At 41.5% G+C, this 18,288-nt stretch overlaps 1 protein-coding gene across 1 annotated transcript; it reads left to right on the top strand.

Annotated features, from left to right (window-relative positions):
- The first annotated feature begins 444 nt into the window (after nucleotides 1–444).
- On the top strand, nucleotides 445–4,110 carry LOC115726325. Its single transcript, XM_030656147.2, has 4 exons — nucleotides 445–1,762; nucleotides 1,973–2,238; nucleotides 2,951–3,154; nucleotides 3,424–4,110. The coding sequence occupies exons 1-4, from the start codon at nucleotides 574–576 to the stop codon at nucleotides 3,562–3,564; spliced, it is 1,800 nt and encodes a 599-aa protein (XP_030512007.1). The 5' UTR covers nucleotides 445–573; the 3' UTR covers nucleotides 3,565–4,110.
- Nucleotides 4,111–18,288: the final 14,178 nt, after the last annotated feature.

Raw genomic sequence — 18,288 nt, 5'->3', positions numbered from 1 at the left:
AGAGCAACAGTGCTCCTAACTTCGATTATTTGTTATGTCAACAATAAGCAATACTCTTGTGCATCAAAACCTAGGCAATTGAGTTGGACATCAGGACATCTGGTGACTTTATATTGCTTTGTTCCATTCATGTAAACACGTACCAGTTGGTACAGGATACATGTATTGCATTCACGAGTGCTGGGTTTTGGTATGGAGTTTTGCTTTTCAGTTTTGACTTTCGGACAAACACCGAAAAATATGATCAAATGAATTTCTAAAAAATATTTTAAATTTTTTTAAAATGTAATTGTTTTTACGAAACAAACGAAATCTTAATGAAAAAAATTGCAGCTCGCTTGCCGTGACATTTTTTATACGGGAAAAGGGTAATCTTTCGCGATATGTCTAACTCGCCATTTTAGCCCACCCCCCCAACTTTTTTTTTTGACCCGCATAATTTGGGCCCGAGGCCCAACAGAGAAAGCCCATTGGGCTCAATCCTTCCTCTCCACTTCCGGTCTTTCGTCCCTTTTCTCACTGCTCCAAATACCCAAAACCCCCGCTCGCGGCTGAGAACGTCATCCGTCGCTAATGGCGGGCGTTCTCACTCGCTGCACCGTCTTCTCTCTCCCTCCTCGCCCTGCAAAAGCCACCGTGTCTCTTTCGCAGCCGTTGCCGCAGCCTCCTCTCACCACCACCGCTCACAAACCCTCGAAGCTAGTGAAGCGAAGGAACCACCTCCGCCCCAAAATCCTCAAGACCCTCGCTAAACCCTACGCCCCTGTCCGAACTCCCGAGGAACCCCAGTCGGACGCCGTCATTCCGGTACCGTCCTCCGAAACCCTACGCGACATCGTCGAAGCGGAGTCTCCGGGAGAAGAAGAAGCTTCTCAGGTCTCGGAGAGCGTAGGCGTTGGTCCTGAGCTCGGCAGCGTTGCCGGGAAATTATCGGCCAGGTCCGTGATAAAGTTCGGCGCTTATTTGGTCGTGATTTTTTTGTTCCAGACGATTTGTGCTGTTTGGGTGTTTGGCAGCAATGGCTCCGATTCTGCTGGTGAAAGTAAGGAGAGAACTTTGGTGAATGGGGAAGGGAGGGCGGTCTCGGAGAAGTTGCCGTCAAGAATGAGGAATGTGGTTTATTTGGATGAGTCTGACTTGGAGAAGAGGATCGAGGAGATAAGGTCGATGGCTAGGGAGGCACGGAGGAGCGAGAAAAGAGGACTGAAGAGGGAAGATACAGGGGATGGTGAGAGCGATGATGGCCATGATGATGATGATGGTGAGGTGATTCCTGATAGCCGGACGGCTATCAAGAAGGAGATTGGTTCTCGGTTGGATAAGCTGCAAAAGAAACTGGGCCCGGTTCAGAAATCACCAGGTCTAAGTAAAAATGTGCCGCTCGGGGGAGCTAGTAGTTTGATGTTCAAGAAAAAGTTAAAGTTTCGAAGCCCTTTCGTGGAGAAATCTAGTGCTAATCTGAAGGGGTTTCAGCCGTTACAAGACAATGGTAAAACAAAGAAGAAAAGCAGTAGTGAAGTCAACGTGGAAGGGCAGAATGGAGGTCTTAATCATGGTGTCGTGGAATCATCAAACGGAGAAAAGTGGGAGGAACTGGTTGATGGTAAGAGATATGGCGGTCTTTCGAAAGATATTAAACTAGAAGGTGATGAAACCATCGTTCTCACAGAGATGCAGAATGATTCGCATAATGATGGGGTAGGCGAAGGGCAATCTTTTCCTCGTGAGGATGAAGAAGTTGGAGATACTCAAAGCAGAACTGGTAAAATAACTCTTTCAAGTTTTTATGAGATTTGGGTTCACAATGCTTGTTCGATGTGGAAGCTGTGTGGTATATTAGATAGTTTGTCTTAATTACGAATCCCGACTTTCTAATATCGGGAGTTTAGATGATGCGGTAATAATATTTTGAGTGATAAAAGTAATATAACTGTCTGTTCCATATAATTAGAAGTTTTCCATGCATTTTTAGGCATTTTTGACGATGCTAGTGGGAAAAGGAGTTCAGTTGGAGGAGCAAACTTGAGAACAACTGGAAATTTCGGGTTGCAGAGTTTTCGAAGCTTTGGGGAAGAAAAGGAGGAGGCTACGAGAAGATCTGCTGGTCAAGATGTAAATAGTATCAATGGCACATTGAAGCATGAAGAAATTAAAGCCGCATCTTCGAGCAAGAGAGTCAAGGATAAGCAATCAGATAAAAACGGACAGTTTTGGTGGTTGAAGCTTCCTTGTGTTTTTGTACGTTCTGAACATTTGCCTGCCATTATCGTTGACTTAGATATCAGAGAGGCCAATTAGGGATTGCAGCTGTTGACTTGTATAGCTAGGCGATTGCTTGCTATTCTTGCAGTCATAGCATGCCAAAGAGTTGCTGACTACACTAGCTTATTGCTTCCTGTTTTTCGTTAATCTTAACATCATTCCATACTTGTTTACGCTCACTGCTGATTTTCTCACTCTCTTGAACAGATTGACCTACCTTTTGGATTGCACAGCACTATAGATATTTCCATGAAGATTTTCTGTAGTGTGAAATACTGTTAAATTTTATTATACCCTCAACTCTTTTTTATGATACTATGTTGGCCACGTGGTTTTAACTTGTTTACTGCCTGTAAAAAAATTATAGACATAGATATACCTTACTTCCCCCTTCTGACGTCATCTTAACTCATAGGCACTTGGCTTTTATTACGTTTTAATGCTGTCGGTTTTCTATACCAAAATTTTGTTAAGGTTTCCATTTGCACTCCTGACGTGCAATTCGTTCATTGAAACATAAATTTGCAATGCAAAACATTCCTTCTGGTACAGATGCTCTTCGTATGACATTTACTCGCCGGTCTTGATATGGTTTCCTTTTTTGGATGAAGTCGACAGCATTTTCTTATTTTTTTTTTTTTGCTTTTTAACTTGTAGCACTCCCCGACTAATGTGTGTTTAATTTCAGGCTATTCTCATGCGTAGAGGCTCTGATTTGGAAGAACCAGGTGGATTCTTTACGGTAAAGACTGGTCCAGAGGACAGTGATGCTTCTTCCTACACAGTTGCTTTCGAGGACCGTTTTGATGCCAACAATTTCTGCATTTTGCTTGAGTCCTTCTTCGAGGAGCTGGGTGATTTCAATGCTGACATTGTACCTCTATTGAGAAAAGTAAGAATCTCAACTTTCCAGAAAAGTACTGTTGCTCTTATATAGGGATTGGCAGGAATTTATAGCTTCAATACAATTTTATGAGGTTCAGAATAAGTTTGTGGGGAGATTGAATCCCTCATATCATATACGTTCTCTTCTTTCGGTATCCTTGATCTAAGCTAGCTATCCTTCCGAATGACAAAAAGTCAATGCTACCTTTCTAGGGCGTGTCGAGTATTAAAATTGATCTTTGTAAACTTGAGGATTGAAATTTTGAACATCTGCAGGAGCTTCAAGAGGCCATGAAAGAAAAGACCATGAAAATGGTGGTTGTGAGGAAGGGGCAGCTTAAGCTTTACGCTGGACAGCCGTTTTCTGATGTTGAGCTGGCCTTGCAGTCTTTGGTTGAAGAAAGCTTGAGGGAGTGAATTGAAGTACATAAAAAATTCGACCCGGTGGTTTTCCCAATCCGCCATTGAACATTGCTGAACAGAGCTTCCCATTCCGAGATTCTTTTCTCTTCTGCTGGTTGGGAATTTGCAAGATGGCCGAGCTCTCCTTCGCCAATAATCTCTCTTTCAGCTCATCGTGCTTTTGAATTTTGGAAATCCAAAGGGTCCAAGCACAGGGCAAGCCTTGTCTGGGGCCAACTTGATTTTGAATATTCAAAAGCATCATGCGGTGGAGGAGAGATAATTGGGCAAGGGGATCTCAGCCATCTTGTAAATTCACTCTGGATCAGCAACACGCAATGATGGATTTAGAAAATCGCTATGTCCAATTACATCTGGCGAGGTGGCTGGCAGCATCGGCATGCTATGGTCTCGTTGGTATGGCCTGGTTCTTGTTACCAGATATTTTCAGTTTTGGGTTTCGCATGTACACCGGTTGAAATTCCTCAAATTCAGTTGAGCAGCAATTCTCTGTCAAATCAAATCTACTGAGGTTTGGAGTTCCTAAAACTTACGACTGTTAGAATCTAGCGAATGCCATGTTAGGGCTGTAATAGCAAGTCATGGTTGGGTTTGGGTTGGTCGTTAGGGGCTAATTAAGTGGTCTCTTCCCGTCAGGCAAATTGAGAAAACTATGCATGACTGAAATCAGATAAAACCCTTCAGTATGCCTAATTTAAGTACCCTTGGGAAGGCCTGTGAACTTTCCTGATTTGCTCCTGAGTAAACTAATCAGTGAAATGATAATTTATCGACATAAGTCTATTGAGTCCTCTTAAGAGATTGCCAACAGATTTTCAAAGCCAGACTGAAACCTTCTGTTCCGTTGTGGTCTCCCTCCATGCGTATACCACAATTTTGCTTTGATATCTAACATCGTTGGCAACGCATGCGATAGGAATAGACATTGTTGGCGACCATTTCTAACCAGCTGCGCGTACCTTAAAGGAGTTTGACAAGCACGACTGAGTGGACAGATCAATACGGAATCCCCTTAGAAAAATATCGAGCAGTGGTGTCGGAATAATCACTGAGTTTGGATTGTAACCGGATCCACAGTTGCAACCGGCATGGTGGCCTGGTCACGGCCATGCGGGCTGGGGCTAGGTCTAGAATAAAAAGAGAGAGAACTACGAGGGAGCTGGCTGGGAACGGCGCCAGGGACATATCAAACATACAAGTTGGCACTAAAGGAATGAGCACAACATACTTCGAGAAACGATCGAAGTCCGAATATCACAGCCTCTCCCGTATGGATAGCGGGTCCAACAATCCTACTTCCTTGTTTTCTTTAGCATTTGTCCTGTTGACAAACGATGCAGACCCAGGGAGAATCATGCGACTTCCTTAGCAAATCCAGTCATGGAGCCACCCATTTAGAGTGAGTTTTGATAAACTTTTGCCAAGTCCAAGAAACTATCGCAGCTCACTGACTTTGCCGTCGCCCAATCCCGAATAGCCGCCTTCACCTTCCGCTTAGCCATCTCTACAGGCGTTGCCGACCACATGACCGAGGAACTTGCTTTCTTCTTCTCACTTCTTTTTCTCCATTCACAGAGATTGCTCGAGCATCTAAGACACAAGCAAGCGCAAGTGCAACGCATGATCATCAAGCATTTCACTATAGAGTGTAGACCGCAATATCTAAGTAAACTACTAGAAACTTGTCGAGATAATGAACGAATAAGTCATTCATCAAGTTGCACAATGTGGCAGGAACATTAGTTAAACCATGAACGATACGGAGCGACCATGGCGGTCGTCGACTCCTCCCATTCCGCGATTCTCAATTGGCAATATGTAAAAAGGTTTAGGATTCCACTGGCAAAATTAAAAGGTTTAAGACCGAATTCACAAAAGCGTAATAAAATTGAGGGTTTTTTTGGACCATTTCCCTCTCTGTCTTTGACTGGTCCCACATATCCAACACTGCCGAGATGAAACTATTAAGAAAAAGTTAGATATCGGCAATTACAGTATGATTTACTTAATAAATCTCTTGCTTTCATATACCATTACCACGAACCTCACTTTGTATGAGAAAACGCAATCAGGTGTGCGAAAAGAAACTAATTATATATGATAGCGATTCACAATCAAACACAAAATGATCTTCATCCAGTTTCATTTCCATTGATCTTTTATCTTGCCAAAAAAAAAAAAAAATCATGGAATTGTCATTCCATGCATCTTTATTAAATTTACTCAAATCAGTTTCATTTTGTTGTGCAAGACACTACATTTTCTATATCGCCAATTCTCTGGTCGGATTTCTAAAATCTACAATATGCACTCGGAACTATCTAAAACTTTGAAGATATTGTACTCTTAATTAATGATTCCCAACGACTCACAAATTAGTGCCACAAATTAGGCATGCACGTACATTTGCGTAAGTATATGTTATGTTAATCTCCATTCGAGTAAGCGGGGGAATATAACAATGGAAATTATGCGTATTTTATGCAAAATTTGAGTCACAGTTAAAGCGCTGGCGCGTACATAATTTTTTATTTAATGATTGTACCCATCGGCTTATCTCCTACTTTTCGCCAAAGAAAAACCCTATTATGTCATGACCATTGTTCTTAAAAAGAATATAACCGTAGTAACTATAAAATTGACCAAAAAAAAAAAGTATTAACTATAAAAAAAAGGCCTTGGTCACTAGTTACACAAACACTACCCCACTGCATCATCGAACCCTAGAAATGGATCCGCCCTAGCCGTCACCTATGTTAAAGAAAACCTGCGGAAGCTCGCTGTGCCTTGTAGGCACTAAAAAGCCAAGAAAAAGAGAGTATACGACAATGAAAAATGCTTACTGCATTCAAGTTTTTTTATTGAACTAACAACTTAGCCTTTTAAATAGGCCATACACCAATTGACAATCCCAGAAAAATAGCAACAACTATTGACCCACTATGCTGAACGTGTGTGCAGCAACATGCTGCAACAAATTCCTATAAACTAGGACAACTAACTAGGCTTTATTGGAAAAATCAAACAAATGCTTTTTGACTAATTTAACACCCTCCCTTAAACTGATGTTGCAAACAATTGGTTTAAAGGACCCTCCCTAAATTTGGAGTAACCAGCAAATAGGCACCAAGGAGCTTTCTCAGCTTCCGAAACATGGTTAACTTTAGAGGCTTGGTGAATATATCGGCCACTTGATCTTTACTTTTGCAGAAAACAAGCTCTATTGCTTCATCCTTTGCAAGATCCCTTAAGAAGTGAAACTTCACATCTATATGCTTGCTCCTCCCATGTAGAACCGGATTTTTGGAGAGTTTGATGGCTGAGCTGTTGTGACAATAGATAGTAGTTGCTTCTTGCTGTTTGAACTAAAGTTCTTCGAGAATCTTCCTTAGCCAAATAGCTTGACAAGCACATGAAGTTGCAGCTACAAATTCTGCTTTAGTTGTTGATAAAGTGACAATTGATTGCTTCTTTGAAGACCATGAAACCGCCCCTGAACCAAGCATGAAAACATACCCGAAAGTACTTTTTCTATCATCAGCAACTCCAGCATAGTCACTATATGTAAATCCAAACAAATCCGACATTCCTCCCCCCCCTCCCTCTTTTATTTATTTATTTATTTATAAAACAACCCAAAATTCTTAGTTCCTTGCAAATAGCGAAAAATCCTTTTTGCAGCTTGCAGATGTAACGCTGTTGGGTGCTCTATATACTTGCTTATAAGACTCACAGCATGCATGATATTTGGCCTTGTCCCCATCAAATACATTAGGCTTCCAACAATTTGCTTGTAGAGAGTGCTATCCACTTTGCTTCCATTAGGATCCTTCAAGAGCTTCAATCCAAATTTAGTTGGAGTAGTCATAGGGTTGCAATTCTTCATTTGAAACCTGTCCAAAATCTCTTGAACATACTTCTTTCGGGGCATAAAGATTCTAGCTGCAGATTGAATCACTTATATGCCTAGAAAATAGTGCATCAATCCAAGATCAATCATTTCAAATTCATCCATCATAGACTCCTTGAATTTGTCAAACATGGCATTATCATTCCCAGTAAAAATAAGATCATCCACATATAAGCATACAAGAAGCAACTTTCCACCATCACCCATTTTAATAAAGAGTATGCTCATATGGACATTTTCTAAATCCTTCCTTCAAAAAATAGGCATCAATGCGACTACACCAAGCTTGGGGAGCTTGTTTTAATCCATATAGTGCCTTTTTCAATCTATAAACTTTATGTTCACTACCAAGCTTCACATAACCGGAAGGTTGATCAACAAATACCTGTTCTTGGAGGTCGCCATGCAAGAATGAATACTTCACATCCAATTGGAAGATAGACCATGAATTCTATGCTGCTAATGCAATCACCAATCTGATTGTGACAAGTCTTGCTACAGGCGCAAATACTTCTTTGTAGTCCACACCAAACTCTTGCTTGTAAACTTTCCCTACCAAGCGCGCCTTGTACTCGTCAACTTCACCATTCTTGTTCAGTTTTGTCTTAAACAGCCACTTGACCCCGATTGTTTTGTGTCCTTTTGGGAAGTTTTGTCAACTCCTAGTGTTATTCCTCTCAATAGCTGCAATTTCTTCATCCATTGCTATCTTCTAATTTTCCATTTGTATTGCTTCATCAAAGGTTGTTGGATCACAGTATGAAAACAAAGCAAAATGGGTAAGTGGACCTTTAGATTGATCAACTCCTGTTACTTCATAGTCACTTATCCATGCAGGCCTCCGACGAACATGATGAGGCCGATCTTCAAGTTCAACAATCGCAATTGTACTTTGGGCACTACCTATGGTGATTCGGGTTGTCGTGAGTTGCTGCACCAGCACATCTTCATCTTCAAAATTCATTGGAATTTGCTCACCAACACCTTGCTCACTCCACGGCCATCTTTGTTCTTTATCAAAAATCACATCATGGCTGATGATGATTTTCTTGGTTATAGGATCATAAAGCTTATAGGCTTTTGATTGATCACTAATGCCAAGAAAAATACATTTGACTCCCTTGTCATCTAGTTTCTTCCTTTTTTGGTCTGGAACATGGGCATAGGTAATACACCCAAAATTCTAAAGTAATCAATTGCGGGTCTTCGTTCGCTCCAAGCTTCTTTAGATGTCATATTTAAAACAGTGAGGATGGGGCTTCTTCTCAAAATATGAATGCTCCAATTGACCGCTTCGGGCCAGAAACTCTTTGGAATTCTACTTCTCCTTAAGAGACTTCGCACCATATTCAGAATGGTACGATTCTTCCCCTCACATACACCATTTTGTTGTGGTGTATAGGCTGCTGCAAATTGTCTCTTGATGCTATGCTTCACATAAAAATCTACAAACTCAAGTGAGTTGTACGCTCCACCACGATCCGTGTAGAGGATCTTTATTTGATTTCCTCCATCTTTTTCAACAAGTGCTTTGAAGTTCTTGAAGGCTGCAAAAGCCTCAAATTTTTCCTGCAAGAAATACACCCAAATCCGTCGGCTAAAATCATGAATGAAGGTAATGATATACCGTTTACCTCCATTGGAAATTGGAGATATTGGACTGCAGATATCTAAATGGACCAACGCCAGCAAGTTCTTTGCTCTCCATGATTTTCCTTGTGGAAATTGAGCACGATGTTGCTTGCTAACAACACAATCTTCATAGATTTCCGAAGGAGCAGAGATTTGAGGAAGACCTTCCACCATCCTTTTTTGATGTAGTGTTCGCAACCCACCGAAATTGAGATGGCCATAGCGAAAAGGCCATAGCCAAGCTTCCTCCTTCAATCTTGCAGAGAAACATGAATTTGTAGTATTATGGAGTTACAGTGGAAACATCCGATTGTTTGTCATACTGACTTCGGCAATTAAGCCCAATTTTTCATCTTCTATTCTTCACATACCACCTTTGATAGAGATTTCATATCCCTTCTATAGTAGTTGGCCAACGCTCGGCCAATTGGTTTTTAACTCAGGAACGTAAAAAACATTTGAAATGGTTTACACAAAATTTCCCTTTGTGTGAATTGTTACCTTCCCTTTTCCCATAACATAAATAGTGGAATTATCTCTAAACTTCACGGTGTTATGGAACAACTCGTCTAGATCGGAAAACATCTTCTTGTCTCCACACATGTGGTTGCTACAGCCAGTGTCAAGATACCACATGTTTGGTTGAGTTTCTTCCTTCTCATGGCACACCATCAAAGAGACACTTCTTCCTCTTTTTCTACAAAGTTAGTTTTTTCCACACTTTGTCTATTCAAATTAGTTTGACATTCAGATTTATAATATATATACCTATGGCATCCGAAACACTCCACTTCGGATTTGTCTGCTAACCTTGGCCTAAAACCAGTTGAATGTCGTCCTCCACGACCTCTTCCTCTCCCTTGAGGATCATGATAGGAATGGCTTTTAGGCTTTTGATCAAAGCTGAAGCTGCTGCGATCGTTGTTCTCTCTTCCTCTGCCTCTTCCTCGATTAGCCCTAGCTGCTGATAAAGAATGGTCTCCAGTTGAGGCCTTTAAAGCTTGCTTTTCCATTTCTTGCTGTGGGAGTTTTTGTTCATGAACCAAGAAGGATCCTTACAACTCATCAATGGAGAGTTCTTCAATATCCTTGGCTTCTTATATGGAACAGACAACAAAGTTGAACTTTGGTGTTAGAGATCGAAGAATCTTCTCAACAACCGTGACATCCTTCGTCTTGTCTCCATGAATTTGGATCTTATTAACAATTGCCATTGTCCGGGAGAAGAAATCTATGATTGTCTCTCCCGACTTCATTCATAGCATTTCAAACTCCGAACGAAGCGTTTGAAGCTACTGCCTCTTTGCTCTTGCTGAGCCTTGGTACTTCTTCTTCATGGAGTCCCAAATTTGCTTGGAGGCATCATTGCAAAGAATTGTCTCCAAGATGGTCCTGTCAATTGCTTGGAAAAGGTAGTTTTTGGCCTTGAGATCCTTCAATTTTGATGCATCTAGAGCTGTTCTTTGTGTTGCTGTTAACACAGCTCCTTCTTGAGGTTCGACAACTCCCGAAGTAACAACATCTCAATACTCCTTGGACTTGAGAAAATTTTCCATCAACATGCTCCAATGATGATAGTGACCATCAAAACGTGGAATAGCTGGTTGCACAAATGTTTCTGAGGCCATAGATTTCAATACTGTGGTATTCTCATGTACTCTTTTTTTTTTTTTTTTTTTTTGGCTCTCAATCTTTTGTGGCTCACTTTTCCTCACGTGTTTGAACTCTCAACACTCTCAAAACATAGTAGGCTCTGATACCACTATTACAGAAAACTTGCGGAAGCTAGCTGTGCTTTGTAAGCACTAAAAAGCCAAGAGAAAGAGAGTACACGATAGTGAAAAATGTTTATCGCATTCATGTTTTCTATTGAACTAATAACTTAGCCTTTTTAAATAGGCCATACACCAACCGACAATCCCAAAAAAATAGCAACAACTATTGACCCACTATGCTGAACGTGTGTGCAACAACATGCTGCAACAGATTCCTATAAACTAGGACAACTAACTAGGCTTTATTGGAAAAATCAAACAAATGCTTTTTGACTAGTTCAACAATCCAAAGATAGCGGCCAAACCGGCGCCGCGGCCAAACCGCTGCCGCAGCACTCCGACAGTGATCGAAGCGGCGTTAAGCTCCACACCCTCGACCGCAACCTCTCCGTCCCGTGTAAATGCGTCCAGATCGAAGGCTTCAACCCCGGCTCCTCCTCCGATATCGCCGTCCACACCATGGGCTCCACCTACCACCTCTATGGCCTCATCCTCTCTCGCGGTTCCTACTTCAGGTGCTTGAGGTTTCCCATTCCGTTGATTTTCCTGAATTGATTTGCATTTTTATTTTCAAGCTCGGTTTCTTGTATTTACTTGAGGGGAACGTGTTTGAACGGTGTAGACATTGGTTCCGAGGTTTTGTGACTTCGGTTGTCTTGTTCCTTTCTGCTTTGATTTTGATTTCTTGGGGATAAGTACGGTAGAAGTGCCATAACTTTTGTACGGCGTTCACTTAAGTGCTATAATTTTGAAAATGTTTACTTGAGTGTCATGTCGGATCAAAATCGTTCACTTGAGTGCCATTTTTGCCAGAAAAGTTGATGTGGACTTTTTGCTATTATTTTATCATTTTATCATTGCCACGTGGATTTTCTTTACATTTTCTAATATTTTATGAAACTTTTTTTTATTTTTTTTATTCATTTTGATGTTTTAATTATATAATATTTTTAAAAAATAGGAACCCTTAGGTTTCTCGGTAGTGGCCGGCGAGGTCACCAGCGAGGGTCTCGCCGGCCACCATCGAGAAATCAAGGGTTTGGCCATTTTTTTTTTGAAGTTTTCGATAATTAAACAAATCAGAAAAATAAAATTTGTAAAAAAAAAAACAAATTAATGAAAATTTCCACATGTACATTAAATATTAAAAAAATCGATTTGCCGACGCCACATTAGCTTTTCGGGCATGCATGTCATCTTTTCCAATGTCCACGTCGGCGATGGTACTTAAGTGAACGATTTTTGAAAGTTATGGCACTTAAGTGAACGTTTTAAAAGTTATGACACTCAAGTGAACGCTGCACAAAAGTTGTGGTACCGATAGTGTACTTATCCCGATTTCTTGTCTGTTTACCAGTGAACCTTAATTTTTATACCGTGCCCTAGAATGAGCGAACCCGATACGTCTCCCTTTCATCTCACATTATACAGATGAGACTCATGGGTTGAGTTGCTTTGTGCCTCCATTCGTTCCATGCTATACATTATCCATTCATTTCGGGTTATGTAGCTAGACATTTTGGTCCTCTTGGCTTTTTTTTGGCCCATCTGTGATGCTTTTGGCTATTCTTCTTTTCCCGTGGAGTTGAATGTTAAAATTTGCGTTGCTGTCTGGGAATCAAGCTTTATATGTTATTTTCTCCTTTGAAGGACTTGCCAACCAATGGAGTTGCATAGAATGAACAGAGAATGCAGTGATTGTTGTATATCTTATGCGGAGTAACCGAACCCAAACGGTCTTGCATATATAAGTTTTACTGTACTAATTGACTTAGTTTAGCTAAAAAGTGCATGATTTGGTGCTCAGCTTTATCTTGGTTTACTCTTTTCAGAAACATGCTGCATGGTCCTTGGAAAGTAGTCGGTGCTCCAGTTGTGACCTTGCGTGTCGATGACAAGAATGTTAACCCTGAGGCATGCGCAATGTCATTAGGTTTTTTGTATGGGCACCATCCCAAGCTTAATGTTAATGAGGCATTCCGTGTTCTTGCGGCCGCTTCCTTTCTTGATCTTCGGGTAATTGTATGGGCACCTACTGCTCTTCGGTTTTATTGTAGATTTCATTTCCTTTTTTACTTGTCAATCTGCAATTGTAATTTACTTGGGCACCTACCGTTCTTCGTACGTCACACACTTTGGTGTTCTCCATATTTACACCAAGTGAACCTAACGTTTCAATTTTAAAAACCATTTATTAAGAATCCTTTGGTGCTATCTAATTGATGCCAATTTGCCTAACGTACAACTAATCTGTTTCGAGATTGTTATTATGAAGAAATTTGTGATTGATAGATTAACAAGTCAAAGCAAGTGTAAATTTTCCACATTCAAGGGTTTCCATGTAAATAGAATTGTCATCCTATTTCACGGATTTGCTGTTATGGGCATTCTACTTCCATATATATTGTTTAGAATGCGTGGTTAAATGCTTTTGTTGGGTTCACTTTACATATTAGTTATAACGTCATGATGCTCTGCAGGGTCTGTGTGCAATATGCGCAGACTTCATTATATCTGAACTGTGGACCTCAAACTCTAGCCTATCAGGTATAGAAGACATGCTTTTGTTGCCCATTTTGGGAGGAGCTATAGTTTTCTTACTTGATGGATAGTTGATCCTATAAACATGTTGATCAGGTTTTTGCAGAGAGCCAGGATTATGGCATACGTGGAGAGCGTGTCAGGAGCTTGTTGGGGCTACCTTTGTCAAAGCGGTGCCATGGAGTTGAAAGAGGTAAAAAGACGATATGATGCAATGATCTAGCCAATAAAAGGAGCAACCTTCTGACAACAATGATTTGTAAGTCCAAGGGCTTATAGCAAGTTAATTAACTTGTGTTCGCAGCTCTAAGAGAAGCATTGAGGCCTGAACATGGAGACTAACCAATTCTGTTGCTGAGATTTTGAAATCATTGTCTCCATCGATTATGTTAGCTAAAACTCAATGCAAACATCCTTACATCTTGATTTAGCTATATAATCAACGGCGGCAACAAAGGAGACTAACCAATTCTGATGCAGAGATTTTGAAATCATTGTCTCCATTAATTATGTTAGCTAAAACTCAATGCAAACATCCTTACATCTTGATTTAGCTATATAATCAACGGAGGCAACGACCTTTGCAGTAGAATTAGCCTAGTCTCCATGTTCAGGCCTCATTGCTTCTCTTAGAGCTGCAAACACAAGTTAATTAGCTTGCTATAAACACTTGACGCACAAAAAGACTCCGACACCATTGTTTTTACCATTGTTGTTAGAAGGTTCCTCCTTTTATTTGCTAGATCATTGCATCATATTGTCTTTTTAACTCTTTCAAATCCATGGCACCACTTTGACAAAGGTAGTGACGTAGAACTGCTAGCAAATACTTATAAGGAAATCTTCGAGCATCGTAAGAGCGGATAACATATCAAATCAAAGAGTAGTGCGAGATCTTTGAAGTTGCAAAATGTTGATTTGGGCAATGTTTGCTCTCCAAATTCACACGTTTCCTTGATTTTCGGGCATCTAGAGATTTCACATGCGTTTTGAAGACTTTCCCCTTGATACATCTTTTCCTTAATTATGTCATTTGATTTTATTGTTTCCCAAAGAGTGACCTATTTATTGCCTAAAACATTGTAAATGCGCTCATTATTCAGAATAAACATTATCCGTTTTGAACCCTTTTTCAAGTCTATATATTTTTCTCTTCATCGTTTGGTGTCAGAGCAGATCTCTCTTGTGATGATGACTGATGACGTCAATGTCAATTTCCTCGTAGTTGAAGGCTATGAATTAAGCCTATTACACAGGTTGAGTTTAACCGCTTTGCGAAGCAAATGAATGAAGGTCTCAAGACTTACTTTTCTCCATTCAGCATTTGTCCACCAACCCTATACTTGGTAATCTTTTGGCCGAGCGTGTTCAGGCCATTCGAGTTTTAAAAGTAGCTATGAAACGTGGGGCAAATCCCCAACAGAGGCAACAAGCCTATGTTAAGGACTCCCAAGAAGAAGAAGAGTTTCTAGACAAGCCAGTTCATGGAGGCCGTCGGAACGGAGAATATCGACGAGACCCCAAATAATATCAATTGAAAGTTGATCTCAACTTGAATATCAATGACTTTCTCTATTGAGTGGTCTTGGGCTTCTCTCATCCCAAAAGCTAACAAGTCTTGATCCAAGAGTCACAAGGGAGAGATACGGGTTGTCATTACTTCCGACCTAAGATCCGATGTGTGAGGAGAAGATTGTTGGGGTTATCCCACATCGGTTATGGAAGGGGCTAGTGGTCGGTTTATAAGTGTGAGGAAAAGTCTCATCCTTTGAGCTAGCTTTTCGGATGAGAGAGGCCCAAGACCACCTACAACCGGTATTAGAGCCTAGGTTACCAACAAGTTTAAATCCAGTATTCATGCGGGAGAGATACGGGTTGTCGCTGCCTCCGACCCATGGCCAGATGTGATGGGGAGATTGTTGTGGTTATTCCGCATCGGTTGTGGAAGGGGCTGGTGGTCGATCTATAAGTGTGAGGAAAAACCTCATCCTTTAAGCTAACTTTTGGGATGAGAGAGCCCAAGACCACCCAATAAATGGTATAAGAGCTTGATCCCTCTAGTAGGTGAGTGATTCGGGGAAATTCTATGGTCTTCCCGGTCCTTTGAGGGCGAAGAGTGATCTCCGGGGCCAAGGGGGAACCTCCATTGATCCGTTGAGGTCAAGAGAAGCCTAGTAGGCGAAAAAAGGTGCTGTCAAGGGTGTGCGGTTGGCGAGGGGTGTCACACTTGACGAGGGGGTATAAGTAACTGGAGATTTGCGAACAGCTTTGATCGAGGGAAACCGCCAGTGGAGTGTTGTTGTTTTGTCGGCTGAGCGTCCGCCATTCATGTAAGCAGCGTTGATGGTTGGGAAGGATGCAAGGAAGTGACAGAACAGCCCGCAACGAGGGCGTTTGCAGATTGAGTGGGGGAGAATGACACAGGCCATGTGTTCCGTGTCCCGTGTGGGCAAGTTCTCCCGTACTCGGGTCCCCTTATGGGTGAAGTTTGTGGTATCTTCATGGGGAGTGAGCGTTGTAGAGGGGAAGAGATAACTGGATCCCTAGGAGTGGTATCGGGATGGGTTTGTACTAGGAGTTCTAGGTTAGATAGAAAATACCCTTAGGTGCTTTGAATGCGGGGTTGGCCTCTTATGTATAAACCGATCGGGAGCTGATACCATTTTCCCGATGAGGTCATGGCAGGTTGAAACCAATTGTAGTGCCTACTGTAGTTCACTATCGCTCGTACAAAGGATACCCGAGCTAAGTTGGGTATGGTATGATCCAATACGGGAAAACTATTTGCCTATTCTATGGAACAACTATATGGGGGAAGGCTGGCTTGGCGTGGCTTGCTAAACGCTGCACGGGCTAATTCTACGATTGAGATCTGTTGGCCCGTGACAAATGGTATCAGAGCTAGTCTTTGGGATGAGAGTGGCCCAAGACTAACCAATACCGGTGTCACAGCCTAGGTTACTAATAAGTCCGAACCCAACAGTCACATGGGAGAGATACGGGTTGTCTACGCCTCCAAACCATGGCTCGATGTGTGAGGGGGAGATTGTTGGGATTATCCCGCATCGGTTGTGGAAGGAGCTGGTGATCGGTTTATAAGTGTGAGGGAAAGCCTCATCTTTTGAGCTAATTTTTGGGATGAGAGAGGCCCAAGAGCTCTCGACATTCTCGAGTGGCTATGAGAAGTTGAGAAATTCTTCGATGCGATGGAGATCGAATGTGATGACCCGAATTTTCACCAGTTTGAGTTATGAGCGGATTAGTATTTATCGGGCTAGATTAGTAACGAAAGTGACGTTGGGGGATTTTATTTCACGACAATATTGGATGACTCGTGTTTTATTTGATGGAACATGAGAGTACGAAATGATTCTGGAGTGAATTTGGCTCGCGGTTGAACCACGAAGCATTTTAATTGGTACCAGCGTTTTTCCCAGGCCACGTGCCCCCAACGTGTCTTCAACCTATTGTTTTTTTACCCCACCGCCTCACCTCTTCCTTCAAGGACATTCACTCCCTTGATACCTTCTTGCTCACCCTCATTTTTTTTTCTCTTGCGACGGCTACTCCCCCGTCCCGATGGCTCCCTTTCTCTTAGTGGTACCTCTCATCAATGCCATCTTTTTCCCTCGCTCTTGCTTGTGTTCGTGTGAAGGAGGAAGGATGAGCCCAAGTTCTCGTGGCCGCAGCGCTAGGCAAGAAGAAAACGTCCGTTTAAGCCCGTTTCATCGTCGATTCGACTCTCGTCTTCGCCGAGCTTCGATCCCAGGCAATTAGATTTCTACTCTTTTCACTAGACTGTCCATTAGTTGTTCGATTCGACTCGGGATGATGTATTTTGAAGGTAGTATGCCAAGTTGTAGATGTCTTTGTGGGGACGAGCGAACGTGATGCATGTTTGATCTGATGCTCATAATAGTACTGATAGGACATGGGTAAACCGCATATGTGGTTTAAACGTCTTGATTTTTTTTTGGATTGACATGAATTGAAAACTGAGTTTTTGGGAGGGTGTTCGATCATTGACAGTTAGAAGAGTTCATTAAGTTATGTTGAGTGCATATCGGCTATGGTAGATAGTCTAGCACCTCAAGGCCCTGAGTAGTCATTATTGATGCACGGATTGTTATGGCTACCGTGGTTTGGACGAGGAGGGAGGATTGAGTTGGAGATGGGTGTTGGCCGTAAACCTCGAGGAGCTCTATTTGGAAGTTGTAGATCGACTGTCGTCTACTATCATTAATTGAGACTACATGAGCTTCGACCATAAGATGGGGAAGTAAGGTCCAATGGATTCATGCAGCTCCTTCATGTTCCTTTTTTTGTGTCTTGTGAACCTTTCGTGCTTGTGTTTCCTGTTGCTTTTTATTTGGTATCCTGTTGTACTGTAGTTTGCTAAGATTTGCTTGATGGATTGAAATAGTGGATTGCCTAATGGTTTGGTTAGACATTTATTTGCTTAGCATTAACTCACTCCTATGGATTTAACCATTTTTCATATAAGCTAGCCTTTTGAAAAGTAGTGGGCACGGATGGCGTTGATGAAGCACGTCAGGGGTAATGATTAGGACAGGAGCAATTAGCTTTTTGTCGTCGTCTCCCACTTATTGTTTTGGTTATAGGAATGGAAAATATATAAAACTACTATAAAGTTAATATTCTCATAATCTATATATTGACAGTGTTATTCTCGGGGTGCTGATAGTGAACTCATAAACATTTATGTCTTAAAGAGAACCGTTTTTATTTTATTTTGTGCTGAAGAAACACAGGTTGAAAGAGGTGAAATCAAAGGGCATTACCTGAATGCTACTACGGGTACATGCGAAGAAAAGATCAAAAGGGACATATCCAATGGAA

Source organism: Rhodamnia argentea, chromosome 6, assembly GCF_020921035.1.
Source record: "Rhodamnia argentea isolate NSW1041297 chromosome 6, ASM2092103v1, whole genome shotgun sequence".
NCBI lineage: Eukaryota > Viridiplantae > Streptophyta > Magnoliopsida > Myrtales > Myrtaceae > Rhodamnia > Rhodamnia argentea.
Note: the sequence above shows the minus strand (reverse complement) of the source record. Positions and strands in the feature narration are given on the sequence as shown.

Coding starts and splice junctions, on each gene's coding strand:
- LOC115726325 (XM_030656147.2), top strand. CDS start 574: ATGGCGGGCGTTCTCACTCGCTGCACCGTCTTCTCTCTCCCTCCTCGC. Junction 1,763..1,972: donor AGATACTCAAAGCAGAACTG/GTAAAATAACTC, acceptor ATGCATTTTTAG/GCATTTTTGACGATGCTAGT. Junction 3,155..3,423: donor TTGTACCTCTATTGAGAAAA/GTAAGAATCTCA, acceptor GAACATCTGCAG/GAGCTTCAAGAGGCCATGAA.